Genomic DNA, 16,449 nt, shown 5'->3' on the forward strand with positions numbered 1-16,449 from the left:
ATGAAAAACAGGAGGAGGAGGAGGAGGAACGCTTTTATGGAGAGAGAAGGCTCTAGGTCAGTGGAAAACAGGTGACGTCATGACATTTTTCACTTGCAGGCTATCCGAGTAACTCTTGCCGTACGCGGTATGCGTGGGTATTCGAATAAAAGCACCCGTAAAATCTGAAAAGTATTGCGGCACGATGCGTCCTTGGGGCAGCTCGAAAAACACATGTTAGACTTTGATAAGGACGCGTTTCAGAATACCATTCCTTAGCGTGCCAGTATACAGCGTTTTACTGCGCCCAGCGTCCTGCTAGCGCGGGGTTCAAAGGCGCTTTGATGTGAAACACCATCCGCATCGCGGTGTCTCAAGCAGCGAGTGTGAATGACTGAAACTTTTACACCGGGGACTATGTCGACTGCGTGTAAGAACGAATGATGTCAATATTTGGACTCAAGTGCAGTTGCATCCAGACTAAACTGCGAAGAAAATTGCCGTAAGGAAGGCATCAAAACGTGTTCCCAGCCCAAAATATCTGCGCACTGACTCTGCTTGAAAGAATAAACCGGCGACTATGCATATCTAGACTCCAACTGATAAATCTATCGCTACACAGTAAGTCGGTACTTCATCTCGAGTACCTTATTCACTGGCTCCTCTGAACTTGCAGTGGAGCTGCTGCAGGTAATTTTTTTTCTTCTCATCCATTCTATACATTCATATTTCCGTTACAGAAGTATCCATTTTTCTTGTTACAGCCCTGACTACACAAAGACTGGTGCGCCACACTCAGCAATATACACCACCATTTGATTTAATAAAGAAAAATGGTAAAAATGGATGTACAGGACATCACTCCCTAGTAAACTCAACCATGTCCCTCTTTTTCACACAGCGCATCACTTTCATGACTAATTAGTCAAAATTTCTTGGGTGTTCAGGAAAGTTATCTTTTATAGTTAGAATTGAAATCAAAAGCTTGCTTTCTGTTCAGCCTCATGTTTAAGACACGGTTCTACTAAGTTGCAGAGAGGTCAAGGCCTGTAGGAGTAACTTTATAGGCAGCAACCTTTGGTGATTAATTGAGCACAAAAATTCTGGTGATTTGGGCATAGTTCAGTTACTAAGATAGTATCTCAGGTAAAAGATAGCTGTACGCCATATCGCCGTTCGAGAACTACGATAACATAGCCCACTGAATATCAACAAAAGAATTTTATGGTCGAAAAACGGCGCCACGCCTGTCGTCACCACAAGTCGTAGCTGCGTCAGCGTGCGCCCATAAGTCCGAGCAATTCCACTTCGCTAACCAGCGTTTCGGAATCTTACTCGTTTCCGGTAGAGTCAGAGAAATGAGGATTTGATTTCCCTTTGATTTGGCAGTAGAGGCTCCCCAAGGGTAGTGTTTTATAACACAAACAATAAAAAAAAAAGAACAACAAAGAGACACAGCACTTCGATTTGAATTTCGATGCACGGCAGTCAATTTTCTCCAGTCTACTTCTCCTCTGCTCGTCGTCGATTTCGCCCTGCGTAGCTCAACCTTGACAGTTCAGCAGCGCCACACGCGACGCTCCATTTCTGCGGAATGCGCGCCCCGGTGAGCACGTACGCGCCTGCGCGACCGTTCTTCGTTTCCTTTGGTTTGCCGAAGGCTAACAATCAAGCGTGCGCCCGCCCCATTAGATTGTCAACGCCGGAGCGACGGACGACGGCCGGGAAGGGAAAAAAAAAATGTGTCGGTAATAATTGCGAGCGTCGAGCACGAGCAAAACGTTCGCCAGCGGGACAACCTCTCTCCCATTTTTCCTCTCCTTGCAACTACAGTATGACTCGAAAACCAATTGTACACCTCTCGAAACGGTACGAGCGGCTCCGAGACCTTCGCGCGAAAGTTCCATATATTAGCGCGTATGCATACATACCCTATACGTCAGGGAGCTGCTGTCGCTTTCGCCTTTTCTTTACTCGGCCCTCTTAGAACCGTTGGGCGTGGCGCTGTGATTCTGTGCGCCTGCACAAACAGCCGCCCCGAATGCGCGTAGCCCTTGCAGTGCGCGGCCTGCCTAATCTATACAGTCGGGTAGGAGGCGAGCAACAGGACGCGGGAACTCAGTGCACCTAGAAGGGCGTGCGTACTTCGTGCGTAGGAAGGAGCGAGAACCGCAGTGCTCTTCAGCTGCCTGGCGGGCTCCAAAGTACAGGGCTACGCTGCAGTGGCTAAACGTTTAAGCGATTTGGTCTAGAGCGGAACGTTGCAGACGAGCTCGGTGGCTTGTGTGCGGACGTATACGGTCGCTAAGGCCGCACCGCCGCTGATGGTGATATGGGGAGAACACTACCCTGCGAGGCAAGTACGGCTCACCATGGAAGGGGAAGAAAAGCAACGGAGGTAGTCGAAACGTAAGTTCGAGAAAGTTGACAGAAAAAAAAAAAGGATGGCGAAAAGTTTAATTAACGCGACTTCCAAAAAGCGCCAGAAAGCATAGGGAAAATGGGTTGTCTGTATTTGTGCTTTTATTTTTGCGCCCAATTATTTTAACCACAGTTGTTTTTTTTATTATTTGTACAGCTCAGACTATCACTTCACCCTTCGTGAGAAGCCGAGTTCACTTACATAACCTTTGCTACTTCAAGTAGCCGACTAGGTCTTAGGACTTCTTGGTCACTTCGTTAATTAAATACCGAATTCCTGGAATTCCAAGCAGCAAGCTAGCGGTTATTTGCCTGCGTTCACTCTGCTTTTGTTTTCATCGCAGGAAGCAACACAACGACGGTATGCCTGAGACGCATCCAACACTTTGCAGTGCTGGAACAAAAACCGAGGTGGTGGTGCAAACAAGTTATATTTTTACTTTTGCTAAACATACGGTTGCTTTAACTGTACTGGATGGGCAGTTCGAGTAAAATCGTCCTTCACTTCCTAACGTAGTGGGGAATCCATGTGGACATGGCTTTCTTTATATTTAGGGGCGCATCGATTAGCCACACGGAATAGCCCCCGAGGGGCCCTTGGAGTAGAAGACAACTTCGCATGTAAATAGTCGCGCATCTCGTAAGCTGCAGTCAGCTACATTTGTGGCTGACTGCACTTGTGAAGTTCAGTAGCTTTGTGACAATCTAACTCTGTCTGTACAAGGCAAAACTGGTCGGTGAATCCGGCCCCTAAGTTTTAACAGTAGTTAAGAGCAGATGAAGCTGGTTGTGTCCTAAAGCTTTGCTACAAATGAGTACCCTATCTAAACGCTCCTTGTTCTGGCAAGGCATTTGTTTTCGACAGTCAAATTTTGCAGTCTCTCTGAAGGTGAAAGCACGCCAAGTTAACTCGCACTACGGGAGTACCGATATCTACATTATCTGAAGGCTGATTCATGTTCTATGTGTATACGAGCATAACGTGTGCGCTTGAATGTAACAAAAGGACGGAATTTTTCTAGCCTAGTGGCTAGAAAAATGTAGGCTTTCTTCGAAGAGCAAAGAGCGCTCTGTATTCTACCAGGTACATTAAGTGATCAAACCTACGCGGCTTTACCTCCTATACATCTGTATGTGCACGCAGTGTGAGCCACAAGACAACTCTAGTATTCCGCTTGTATGAACAAAGGCCCGCATACGCCTCACTGCCTACTCGTATCTCGGCGAAACGAAAAAAAAAAAAAAAAGGCTGGCGAAAACATCCAACAAACCCACTAACGTATGTAAGGTAATGAATTGGGCTAGTTGGTTTTGCACGTTCGTAAACTGCTATTGAGGTTACTGAGGGCACACTTTTTAACGAATACAAACGAACGACGTGGTCGACGTTGCACTCGTGCTGTCCACGCCGTACATTTATATTCTTAAAAAGTGTGTACTTAGTAACATCCAGAGCAGTCCACTAACGCAGTACATCCTGGTTAAAAATGCGTAGCCCTTGAGATCAAAATGAACGAGTATATATCTGCTCTGACAACTGTTGATTCGAAATTCATTCGCTGAAGGTATATTTTAATTCCAACTAGAGAGCCTGCATAGGTTTCTTTGTTTGTATAAGTGTCCACATCATTACACCGTTAAAATTGCCCAACGCCGCATTGTTTGCGTTTGAAATGCGGTCTTGGCCCTGCTTTGCACGTATGAAATGAGCGATAACATCGAGTGTTGAAATCTCACTGCAGTTATATGTATCCATGCCAGTGCCCGCACACGGCGGCCTGGGTAGAGCGCCCTTTGCGCAATAGAATTAATCGGGGGCAATCGACAGGCCACAGCTAACCTCCAGATTCGTTCGTGCAATGAGCACCGATATAGCGCGCACTTCTACTACACACCTCGGTCGCGTTGCCTCGAACTATATCCCCCGCAGCAAGGTCTGTTCTCTCGGCAGCAGTGCACCTGATAGACACCTCGGCGGGCGCGCAGGAACAGGACACGCCCGGGGTGCTTACAGGCCGCCCTAATCAGCCTCAATTAACACTGGGAAAGCGGCTATTGTCCACGAGGCTCGTTAGTCTGTGCAGGGCGGCCGTATGCAAAGCGGTAGTGTGTGTCCAGTGACCGTGGACGCTGGCGGAGCAAATAAATTAAAATACCTGGCAGTATCGAATACAGAAAGCAAACAAGCCGAAAGGCTATGTGAAATGTTCACACGTAAGTGAAAAAACTGGGGCAGGGAACAAGGCCAGAGTTGACACGCCAGATTAAAGGCGCTAACAGAGATGAGAGATATAACTGTGCGTGAAACTTCGATCTGTACAGCGCTTTAAAAGGTGAAACCTCGAGCGTACACGCTTGCTCCTGCTTGTGCAGACGTGCATTAGCCATATCTCCGGTTTAAACTGGAATAAATCCGACAAGCAAGGCACGTAGCTGATAACAATTCTGAGGTACGCCGCATCGTCGACAGTATAAGCTGCGTGATTTGGGAATAACAGCCTTTTTTGGAGATAAATGTATGTAAGAAGATGATGTCTGTCTGAAGCACTGACCATGGTTTGGATCAGGGAAAAAAAATAGCAGTGGCTTAGCTCGGCTATGCCAGGATATACGTAGCGTGAGCTAAGGTTCAGCAATCCAATTCAATGCAGTCCAGTCCAGTCCAATCCAATCCAATCCGGTCCAGTCACTACTCCTCGCGCATGCGCAGCACGGCTCTTCAGGAGCCACGCGAAACGGCTTTCAAGCGGCTCCGCCGCAGCGTCAGACTTTGCTACTGCGCAACGGGGGCGCACAGCTGGGCACGCGCCGGCGCCAGTGCGTCTGCAGCGGCTAGGACGTCACTCCTCTAGAATGCGCAGACCGGCGAATGTGCAGACCCAATTCTCTACACACCCGTACTCCAATTGGATTATATTTCCAATCCAACTCAATTCAATCCAATTTAATCCAATCCAATCCAATCCAATCCAATCCAATCCAATCCAATGCTCTTCGCGCTTGTGCAGCACGGCCCTTCAGGGTACACGCGAAACTGCTCAACCTCGGCCAGTGTAGCTTACGCTACAAAAATGAAACGACAATGCCGGAAGTGGGCATCCAGGAAAAGCTGTTCAAACGGTTCGAGCGCACAGTTGGAGTCCGAGCACAATCTGTGAAGACCAAGAGGAAATAATAAAGGCGTGTTTAAAAATAAATACGTACGCTCTATTGTCCACTCGCAAGTTTTTTATGCGAAACATTACTAATATTGAATACGTGCTCTCCATCAGAGAGCTGAAATCGCTGGGAACATTACAGCACGTCGCCAGGCGTGAATATCTAAGTTTTCTTCAGGGACTGTATATCATCTGAGGCGCATGACCCACCGGCTGCTTTTCAGTTTCTTCAGTTTCCTCCTTTTGCTTTTGTTCTCTCAATTTAACATAGACCGCGCGAAATTAACCGGGTCTGTGTGGTTTAAGGCACCCGTACGTATACGTTATTGGCGCCGCTCGAACGAACAGGAGAAGCCAACGCCTTTCTTGTTATTTCTTGCATTTGTTGAGCTTGGCGTCGCTCGAGCCGACGTCTTTTGTTTTTGTAGAGCTTCCTTTTAACAGTGAAGCTGTTGAGCAAATCGGTGGTGTATGGTGTCCGCAGTTAAGAATACCAAGAATATGCCGAGCGCTCATGCACGAGTGCCTCGAGCGCACGTTCGTCAAGCTAAGCATACCCACTTAGGGAGACAAAAGAGCTCCAGCGTTCGCCGTATCGGGGCAACACTTGCTCAGAACGAGGAAAATACGTCATAGCGTACGCACCTCGTTCGTTCGTCCTCGTGTCGTCATGCGCATGCGCTCTGTACCGTAGAAGAGCCGCGACTTGAATGTCGAAGCTGCTGTAGGCGATCATTGACCCCACATGGCCCGGCCGCGGAAAGTTCGCTCGGCCGAGGAAGAGGCCGCGCTTCGAGAGGCTCAGAGTGCAAAGCATCCGCTAGAGGCGATAAGTCACGCTCGCAGAGTGGCGTACGAAAATGTCGAACAAGACGACGAACTCACTCTGGCCTTGCTTAACCTAAGGTCATTGAAACGCCATGCCTCCGACGTCAACCACGACACCGCACAATACTAAAACTCAACTTTGTGTCCGTCAATGATCAGCTACAACAGCTTCGCCATTCAAGTCTTGCGCGTGAGAGCAAACTTCCCTGAATTTTTCGCCTCTCTTTAAAGGCTTTAGTAAACCGTTTCTTCATTCTTTATTAAACCGATTTGCTGTGCGCCTAATGCTGACATGCAGGAGTCGCGCCACCAATGCTTTTAGAGTAGAAAGGGCTTGCCTGTTACATACTTCGCGTTCATGCTGTTTGTCATATAGCAGAAATGCTTTTGCAACAGCGCTGAAAGCGGCTTTAAAAGAAAGGTGTCGCTGCTAAAAAATCGACGCAAGAAACCAGCCGGGCTTTGCTAAGATATGTTTTGTATGTAAAACGGCACTGCTTCGTGCTTTGGAAGGTCCGCAGAAAGTATAAGGTAACAGAAAAACGCCGCATTAGAAAACTCCCGTTATGTTTGAAGTAGTTCGTGTTTCAACAGCAGAGCTGTTTAAGCTTTTAGTTCCGCCGTCGAGCGTTACCAGAAAACTGAGCCCAGCCGAGCGCACGTTAGGAGCGCGCGGCGTCGGCCAGGAATGCGCCACGTGAGGAGCGCCCAGCGTCTGCCAGCTCGACCTTCGAGAACACACTGCCCGGCGTTCGTGGCGTGATATCTCGCGTGCTCTTCTACTCGCCAGTTCACGTGCGTTCGCGCCTGAAGTAGGGAGCACAGACGCCGAGTTCGCGCTACAGACGCCGAATTCGCGAAACCGGTTGCCGCGGGTTCTAGCACGCGCTAACGCGGTCCACTTTGGGAGAGATGTGAAAGCCTGTGGACAAAACGATCCGGGCCTGCCAGTCATGGAGAGCTTTCAGCGGCAAGTTCGGAAATATATGCGAGGTGCAACAGCCGGGTCTCCGAAGAAGAGACAGGAGCCGCCAACACTGCTGGTTCTCTAGCCTTGCAACACTAGTGAAGCTTCACCATTTTTTTTTTCTTGCGCAGCTGTATAGCATTGTTCCTGTGTTCTGAACCAACACTGAACGCCCTGCTACATAACTTCTCTGAAGAGGAACCGAACGTACGTGACCGCATGCTCAGCTGTAGGAGCCGTCTAGCGTGCACGTGCAGATTTTGTCTTAGACGCCATTGCGTTCATTAGTTGTTAAACAAATGTCCATAAACACGCCAAGGAGTTGTCTGCACGAAACGAAGTTTAACTTCCCCCATTATGAATATTGACAAAAAGCAAAAAGGTGCTGTTACCTCCTGGTCCTCATAGCCAGCTCTGGCTGATGCAACCAGAGCGCACGCCAGAAAAGCCACCTGAAAAATAGAAAAAAAAGGAAGAAATGAGTACAAATGGGATCGGTAAAAGGCAACGAAGGTGAAAAAACAAAAAACATTCGTTAAAACGTAGCAAAGAAAGTGTTGGAGCAACCTTATATTCTTTGCAGCTGCTTAGTGTCGTAAGTCACTACGACAGCAGGAATAATTTTTTAGGTGTAAGTGACATACCGCGTAGCTATTTCATTGTAGCGGACAATGAAAGCCCAAAGCTGCTAATTATTTTAGCTTTACAATCTAATTCGCTAAGAAACAATTACACAACTTCGTTATTCCACACAATATACGTTCAAGATCAGTGAGCAAACATGGCGAGGTTGGTCACCAGCTCGTCAAATTGGATTTGGACAACGCATTGATTTTACAGTGATAATAATCTATGAATGGCACTTAGCTCTGCAACAAGTTTTTTTATAGTTTGTGCTATCAATACAGAATTAATGCACAAAGAATATGCGCAAACAGATGAACACGGAACCAGAACCGAAAAACCGAAGAAGTTTCTTTTGTTGTGCAGAACGAGCCACTCAAGACTTAACAAAATGAGCACACACACACACACACACACACACACACACATATATATATATATATATATATATATATATATATATATATATATATATATATATATATATATATATATATATATATATATATATATATATATATATATATATATATATATATATATATATATATATATATATATATATATATATATATATGTATATATACATATATTACTAGCTGCAAAAAAAAGGAAAACCAACCAACAACAAAAAGTACATGTTCGAACTTGGTTCCCTAAGTTACACGCAAAAAAGGAAGAAAATGATACCATCTTTCCCTATTATAATTATTTTGCAACTAGCTCGCCTCCTGTGCGCGCCATGGTGCAAAATGTTTGATGAAGTTGTTCCCAGCCTTTTTCTTTTATGCATTTAATGAGGCCTTCACTATGAACGGCTCCACCCAACTATGGGTTTTCCCACGGTGGTAGGTTCGCGCATTCCCGCGCACACGGGACGTAGGGCGGAGATTGACGTGACCAGTGTCGTGACGAAGGATTATCAGAACACTTAGGCCGAACCACGTCGAGCTTTTTGAAAGGCCTTGGGCTGACGGCGTCCACACGCTATCTACGCGCATACGAAGAGTGGGAACGAAAAGCGCGTATGTAGTAAGAGAAGTCAAAGGAGTGGGACAAAGAATTCGGGTGAACCAAAGACGCGGGCGACAGGTTCCGCGATTGAAGGACGTTGGACCACGGATCACACGCGAGCACGCAGCGATCCCGTTCATTCCATACTCATGCTAAGCGTGGTAAGTGCACGGGTGGCGGTTGCGAAATAAACCGCGATCTGAACGAAGCTCGCTTATCGACACCTACATACAGCGGAGCACCGCGGTTTACAGTGCGAGTTCAGTGCTCGTCAAAATCAGGCCCTTACTGTGACTTTGAACGGTTTCTCACTCACTTGCTGTGGGCACAAAATTTAAGCAGACTTATCAAGCTGCAAATGAATGAATGAATGGACGAACAAATAAACAACGAGGTGTATGGAGGCTGGGCGTCCTCCATGTCTGCGTAAGTGACGGTTTAAGAACAAATCAATGAAGCGCACAAATAGCAAGCCAGGCAATCAGGTAAAACAAAGAATTTGACTTTATTTGTGGATGCTTAATCTTAAATGCTTGCATAACGTAGTCACCCAACACACCGAGTACTTAGATTAGAGGGTCGCAAAGAACCTCCGCCAAAAATTACTGCTCTATGCCCATCAGATAGTAAACTCGCTCAAAAGGTTTCTCTCTTTCCCTGTCTTGACGCCCTTCGACAGATCGAATTACGTCACTAAGGCCATGTAGCAGCTGTTGGCCGGTTTTTCTCCAGCAATGAACGCTCTTCGATAACAACTTAAAAAAAATCACAAAAACAAAACAGAAATGGAAGGCGTATTTGGTGCGACGAGCAAACCACGCAGTGCCGCTCCGTGCTGGCGATGACTAAAGCTTTCGCAGTGGTTCCAGACGCGAAGGAAGGAGTGAAAGCGCTTATCGAAAGTGTTGCAGGGTCCCTTTAAATGTGGCTATACTTATGCAAACATTGGTTTGCCCCGGATATCACCGGTGATGCAATTCAGAATATCGGTATTCGTACATGTGGTCAAGTCACCAAGTCAACGAGGAAAAAATGTTGTTAAGCATCTATTTTAACAGTTTCTTCGGTTGAGTAACTGTTGTAGGTCGTTCTCCACAGAAACATTAATCAGCCCAACGCTAACGAGTTTTTGACGCTAAAGATTGCACAGAATGACACATATTCGAATATTTCTCGTAGCTTGGCTTTACCTTTTCGGTAAATTAACTAAATGCGGATCGAATTTTACGAACATCTTAGTTTTTGACACCAGCCCACTGAGTGGACCGCAACGATCGTTTTGGTCTCAAAGGAAGGAAGGAAGGAATAGTACAGGAAAGGCAGGGAGGTTAACCAGAATACTGTCCGGTTGGCTACCCTACTCAGGGGGGAGGGGATACGGGAAATGAAAGGGAAAGAAAGGACAGCAGTACGTATTAAAGGAGAAAATGAGAGAAAGGAAAGTATAAAAAACACAAGGCGTGACCAGGCAACTATAAAGGCGGTCTCAAAGGACTTCCCAGCTGTTCTGAACGCTCAGATCGTTTCTGTTCTCTGTACGAGCGCTCGCGAAAGGCTTACCGTGGGCCAAGCCTCCCCATCTGTCTAAATATGGCCTCGAGGACATACCGTGGCGCCACCTACGAGTGACGTCACTTGTAGGACGCCGAATCGTGTTGTCGTCTGCTACAACACATTGGACGCCGAATCGTGTTGTCGTCTGCTACAACACATTTCCCCTGCGTATGCGGAAGCGTTTTTTTTTGTTGTTGTTATTGTTGTTGTGGCCACCGTCTCGCCCGCTCCTTGTGGATTTGATGCAAATTACCAAAAAAGTTTTCTGTAAACCAAATAATTCGGGCAAGCAATCAGCGACTCGCTTGTTCCCGGCGACACCGCCGCGTTTAGGTAGCTGCTACATCGCGACCCACACAGCTCTTACATACGCAGCCAGCTAACGCCAAGGACGATGCAACTGATGCCGAGAAAAGTACGCTGTAAATTCATTATGAAATACTTGTGACGGGACATGTGTGTGCAAGCAAACGCCTTGTAACAGTGACGGAAACGCGTCGCTCACTTTTGATCTCACCGCGCGAACTGCTCGTATTGCTTGGTGAATGAATGACGCGAGAACGGTGATCAGATTGCTTCGCCGCACATGCTTAAAAGTATTGTTATGGCCTGCAGTTTGGCTTAATCAGTGCCTATTTCCCCTACGATGTTTTTATAGTCATGCCCGGATTTGATTAACGATCACTGCTGTAGCCTGTACTCTGCACGACTGATGTTTACTTTTCGCGACTTGTCCGCAATGTATGAATGGTATGAACGCGAGTTTTTAACGCCTTCGAGCGGGTTCGGACAAGGCTATATTTAGTTTTCATTAGGCGCTCGGCGTGGTAATTTATAATTGCAGCGTGTTTTGTATGTTTACAGTAAACCGGCATTTCTCAAGCATCAATTCCGAAACTCACGACTGCCCACAGAAGGCGAGGCTGCGTACGAGCACGTCGTTAATGACTTCGGGTAATGGGGATATTTAGAATAGGAGAACCGAGCGTTGGGGGCCCCCAAGAAGTTAGAGGAACCCAAACGCAACACGCGCGTGCGCGACGGGAGGGCCTTCGCCAACAGCTCGCAGCCAACTTCGGGTGCATGTAATCGGATGTTGGGAACTTTAGGCTTGGCGTCGCAGAAGATATTTCATTGCCGTTAGAGTTGCGAGTGACAGACCCTAACAGAACGTTTCACCGCGCTGGGAACTCTGTAAGCGCAGTGATTTCCGTTAAAGCGATCGACGATCTATAGATACCTGCACGGCCTCGGCCGATTCTTGCGCGCAAGCATAGCCATCCTTCGGCCGCTCGCCGCACCGTGCGTGAACGGGCCGGCGCTGCCGGGGCCGACCCCCGCAGCCGGTAGGCGTAAATCGCGGCAGATATTTGAACATCGCTTTGAAAACCACAGCTGATGACACTACCTACCAGAATTTTTCATCACACTAACATCCACTTTCACCAATCTGGAACTTCTTTTCCACGACTTGTGTGATTTTTAAAAAGCGGCGACAAGTAGTTGCTGCCGCGACCTGCGTCGGTTCGAGCCGCACCCTCGGCCATGCGGGCAGGCACGGCGGGTGCGTGTGCTTCTGCGAGCAGTTAACGCTTCACGATTTCCTGCTTTATACATTTCTTGCAAACAAGGGAAATCTAGAAACTTCACTCGGCGATCGTAGTAGTCCACATTGTTGATCGGGGAAACAAGCCGCTGCTTACGCTTCGGTCGCATGCGTAATACACCACCACGCTCATGGTGTTTACGGATAATCTACCCAGTTGATACGGTTATACGGTCACCATAGTTCGAACTGCGCTTGACGCACTGAGAATTAACTTCAAACGAGGGAAATTAACACGATAATACTTTTAGAACGCGCTGCCTAAGCGAAGCGTCACGCGCTGCAAGCCAACTATGCAGCAAGATAGGAACGGTGATCCTACAAGTGACGTCAAAACGATCGCAGCGCCGGCCTCTCCAGTGGTGGGTCTCGCGGCCAATAGCGGCTCATTTTTCGGGAAGGCCGAGTTTAACTTGAATGATTTTGTTTTATGTTGGAAGCATCGCAGAGTGGTTTATCTCGAAGCATGCGAACTTTTGTCTGCGTGCGTGAGGGGCGGGATTACTAAGGCTGCTGTTTTTTCTTCTTTTTAAGTGCCCCGAATTGAAGTTCGAAGTTTATTAGAAAGTTTGCAAAAAGTACTGTGCATCAATTTGTAAAGAATACAGAAAGAGGTCTCATAGTTTGTCCCTGAGGAGGGACCTCTTGTTAAAAACTACATAAGAACAAGTGAAAGATGAGTATAAGCAGAAATGTAAAGCAGATTTTCACACAACTAAATTATACCTAGAGGATATGAACACAATGCGGGGATAATCGTTCATTACTGATTCGGCAAGACCGTCACAGTGGTGGTTAAAAAACAAGACGCGTCACTGTACATAAACAATATCGAAATATAGAACAAAAGGAATCGAATTGCGGCAAAACAGCCTTCGATGATTTTTTAAGCACTGATAAACGCAAACAAACGCAGAACGGAGATCAATCAAGCAAAGTGCTTGCACTGAGGCAATTAAAGAAAGAAATGTTCATGCTAAAGAGTTCAGCACTAGAGGACATTGTTTCTTCCGTGTACGCTTACTTGCGGAGCAGGTTCAGCAGTACGCAGCTGTATTGCTCGGAGGGATGCAGGGTCATGCTATTTTCTTTTCTGAGTACCGTGACAAGGCAGGCCATGCTAGCTGACACTATGCGCTCAATTTCGTAAGTTCTCTGCGCTCTATGCCCTCGGGTGTCTCATGCGCATCCACATTCGCACTCAACCTTACGAGCAAGCGCTTGGTGGCCCACGCGTCCATACAACCGTGAGTCGTACGTCCCACACGCATGAGCGAGAATGTCACCGTCACGTTATCGCCTCGGCACCCGTACGTTCTACAGTGTATGACCTGTCACAGCCGAAGCCGCATAAGCGGCGAAGCGTAAAAGGCGCGGCGAGTCTCTGCAACTCGGCGACGAGGTAGACACACATGGTCTGCCTCCACGCCCGTTGACAGAGGCGGGAACTCGTGACTCGGGGCACCCATGGTGACGCAGTGTGTACAAGAAAGCAGTGGGAATCTCATCTAAGAGCTAGCTGTACAGTCTATTTCGGTCAGTGGCGAAATGAATGGGCAGCGTAGACAGCTGGGCCTCCATGGGCACACAATCGAACGGACGGTTTGTAAGCGTTGTTGAGCAAGTGCGATGCATTGAAAGCGGGCATGCTCTCTGTCCGAGCTGTCATGCGTAAACGAAGTCTTCAATGTTTCCCACATGGGCGGCTTACTTATGTTTAGTGGCTTCCTTCGCGTTGGTGTATTTATTCATTTGTTTTCAGAAAGTTCCCAAACAGACGATAACAACACCGATAAAGCCATCGTCTCGAGTATAGTGACGAAAATATGCAGTTTTAAAGTAATTTGCTAAGAAGTGGGACCATTTATTAGCCACGCGAAGGCCGCATTATCCGCTAACAATAATCTCGTGTTATAAGTGCAGAAAGTGAGATTTCAATTTCATTTATTGGTTCGGAATGACACGTTTTGCTATGTGCTTATTATGCAAGCGTTTTTTAGCAGTGGTGGCCATACAGGTAGCGTCGCTTTCGCTAAGCCCGGGCCGTTAGCGAAAACTTGTTAAATGTAAGCAGAAAGCCAACATGCAAGCGTTTCTAGCCGTGGCGGTCGTACATGTAGCGTTGCTCTCGCTAAGCCCGTTAGCGAAATCCTGTTAGGTATAAGTAGAAAGCTATCGCTCCCGTTTTATACTTTGGGATTTAAAGAAACAAGAAAAATCGGCAGTCTGTCTTCACAAGACGGCACATACATTAACTACTAATTTATCGGAACAAAACGGCAAGCTGGCATTGAACAAACATCGGTTAGCTCCTTTCTTTGCAGCCATCGTAAAGCTTGTGCCCCCCACCTATTGATGCTTCCAGAAACACCGTTCGACGAGCGGGGAGTACGGAGCGCGCACTTCGAGTCGTAAAATCGAAGGTCGAAATTTGAAAGAACCACCCACCGTAACGGCCCTTTAACTCGGACGTACCACATCGTCGACGCTTCGTTTAGACGTGGAATCGTTTGCAAACGTGCATCGAATTGCCTACCACGGGTCGTATTAGACGGATCTTTCGGAAATAACGAAGCGGTCCTAATCGTAGGGGTTTTCCACAGTGAATGTACAAATGTCTTTGTTTTCGAATCTGGTATTCACCGGGAAAGGCTGATCACGTTGCGCCGCATGAAAGGAAGCAAATGAGGGGACTGGGACCGTTGGTGCAAGTGAAAGTGGAGGGAACAGGGAGATTCGGCCGGCGTACTTAGCATAATAGCCCTCTAGTAATTTTAAAGCTACAGCTGTCGATGAGCGAGGTTGCAAGGTTTCATTGATTGATTGATTGTAGGGTTTAACGCGCCGACGAAACGCAGGCGATGAGGCGCGCCGTAGTGGAGGGCTCCGGACTAATTTTGACCACCTGGGGATCTTTAACGTGCGCCGAAATCTCGTACACACGGGCGTTTTTGGTTTTCGCCTCCATCAGAAAAGCGGCCGCCGCTGCCCGCTTTCGCGCCCCACGTTCCCCAGAAGGAAAATTCCAAGGGATTGACCAGGAAGCCGATAAGGTAAGGACTAATTGATATTCTTGTTTGTGACTAACACTCCAAAAGAAAAAAATTACGGGGGATTGACCAGGAAGCAGATTTTAAACCAAAACCAAGTCCCATACAGTATTTAAAACAAAAGCACGTATCAGAGTCAGAATACTGACGCCTAGTGACCTAACGAATAGTTTAACCAAGCAGTGCAATGAAGTGATGAAGAACACGTCCCGAGATGTCTCCAGAAAGTTGTAAAAAGGGGACGACTGTTGCCGAAAAACAGCTTTTATAAATGAATGGTCCTGATACACCGTACCAGAGTTCTATGCATTCGCGGATAAACTCCACTGTTCGCATTATAATTTGTCTAAGAAATCATATCTCAAAACTTTTCGCATTAGTCAACGCATTAATTTAGGGTACGACTCAACATTTCTCACGCGGCTTTGCTTGCTCTAACGATAAATCTGCTAACAGCCAACCATGCAGTGTCCTTAAGAACATGTCCCGGGACCCTGTAAGCCATTCGACTACTTCTATATCCGGAACGTTTTTTATAGCCTGAACGCAGTCTGTAACGTCACAGCGGATAATTGCCTGGCAGGCCGCACAGCACGCAGCACCTAGTCTGTGAATCCTATTCCTGGCGTTTAGAAAAGGTTTCTTCGTGACACTACAGTGCGTGGGATAAAAGAACAGATGTGAAAACAAAACAACACAAATCCACTCACAGATCGTTCGTCGGGCGACAGAAATAAAGCACACGGCCGTGCGGTCTCGCCGAGCTGGTGGAAGCTTTAAGCGGTCCGCCGTGTACTTCACTTAGGGCCATTAACTGCTGTCTCTAAATCACGGCCTACGCAGGGATGTTTCCCTTGCGAGGATGGTGAACCAGGCGCCGCTCTTATCTCGTCAACCTAAATGTCCACCAGAGACGCCGACTCCAGCTGTCCGATTCGCGCGGGCAGTCGCATCTCCGCGCGCGCCGTTGAGTTAACAGCTCAGGCGTTCCGAAGAGTGAGCTTCCTGGGCGATCGCCCGCGATAGGCTACCAGTCAAGCATTTCATTAGAAAGATCCGGGAGTAGCGCGAGTATTTATAGCTCGAAAGATCGGCTCTGATTCCTTATTTGCCGCCTATACTCGGACAAAATTCAGCACCAAAATTCCCGAGTCCCGAGATAAAACTAAAACAATTCAATTAAAGAGAAAATGTATTATTATATGCCTGGCACCAGAAGCAGTCGGTACCGACGAGAACGTGTCTTTG

At 47.3% G+C, this 16,449-nt stretch overlaps 1 protein-coding gene across 3 annotated transcripts in view; it reads right to left on the reverse strand.

Annotated features, from left to right (window-relative positions):
• LOC144170356 (uncharacterized) overlaps positions 1 to 16,449 on the reverse strand; it is a 76,594-nt gene that overhangs the window by 8,342 nt on the left and 51,803 nt on the right. For all 3 annotated transcript variants that reach the window (XM_077700111.1, XM_077700110.1, XM_077700109.1), the window contains exon 2: positions 7,746 to 7,805. Coding sequence is in view for 2 of the 3 variants with exons in the window: in XM_077700110.1 (XP_077556236.1) it covers positions 7,746 to 7,805 (60 nt within the window). In the remaining variant the exon portion in view is untranslated. The remainder of the gene's footprint in view (positions 1 to 7,745; positions 7,806 to 16,449) is intronic.

This window comes from Haemaphysalis longicornis, unplaced genomic scaffold (genome assembly GCF_048455015.1).
Source record: "Haemaphysalis longicornis isolate Haplotype H1 unplaced genomic scaffold, Haemaphysalis longicornis Haplotype H1 scaffold_2, whole genome shotgun sequence".
NCBI lineage: Eukaryota > Metazoa > Arthropoda > Arachnida > Ixodida > Ixodidae > Haemaphysalis > Haemaphysalis longicornis.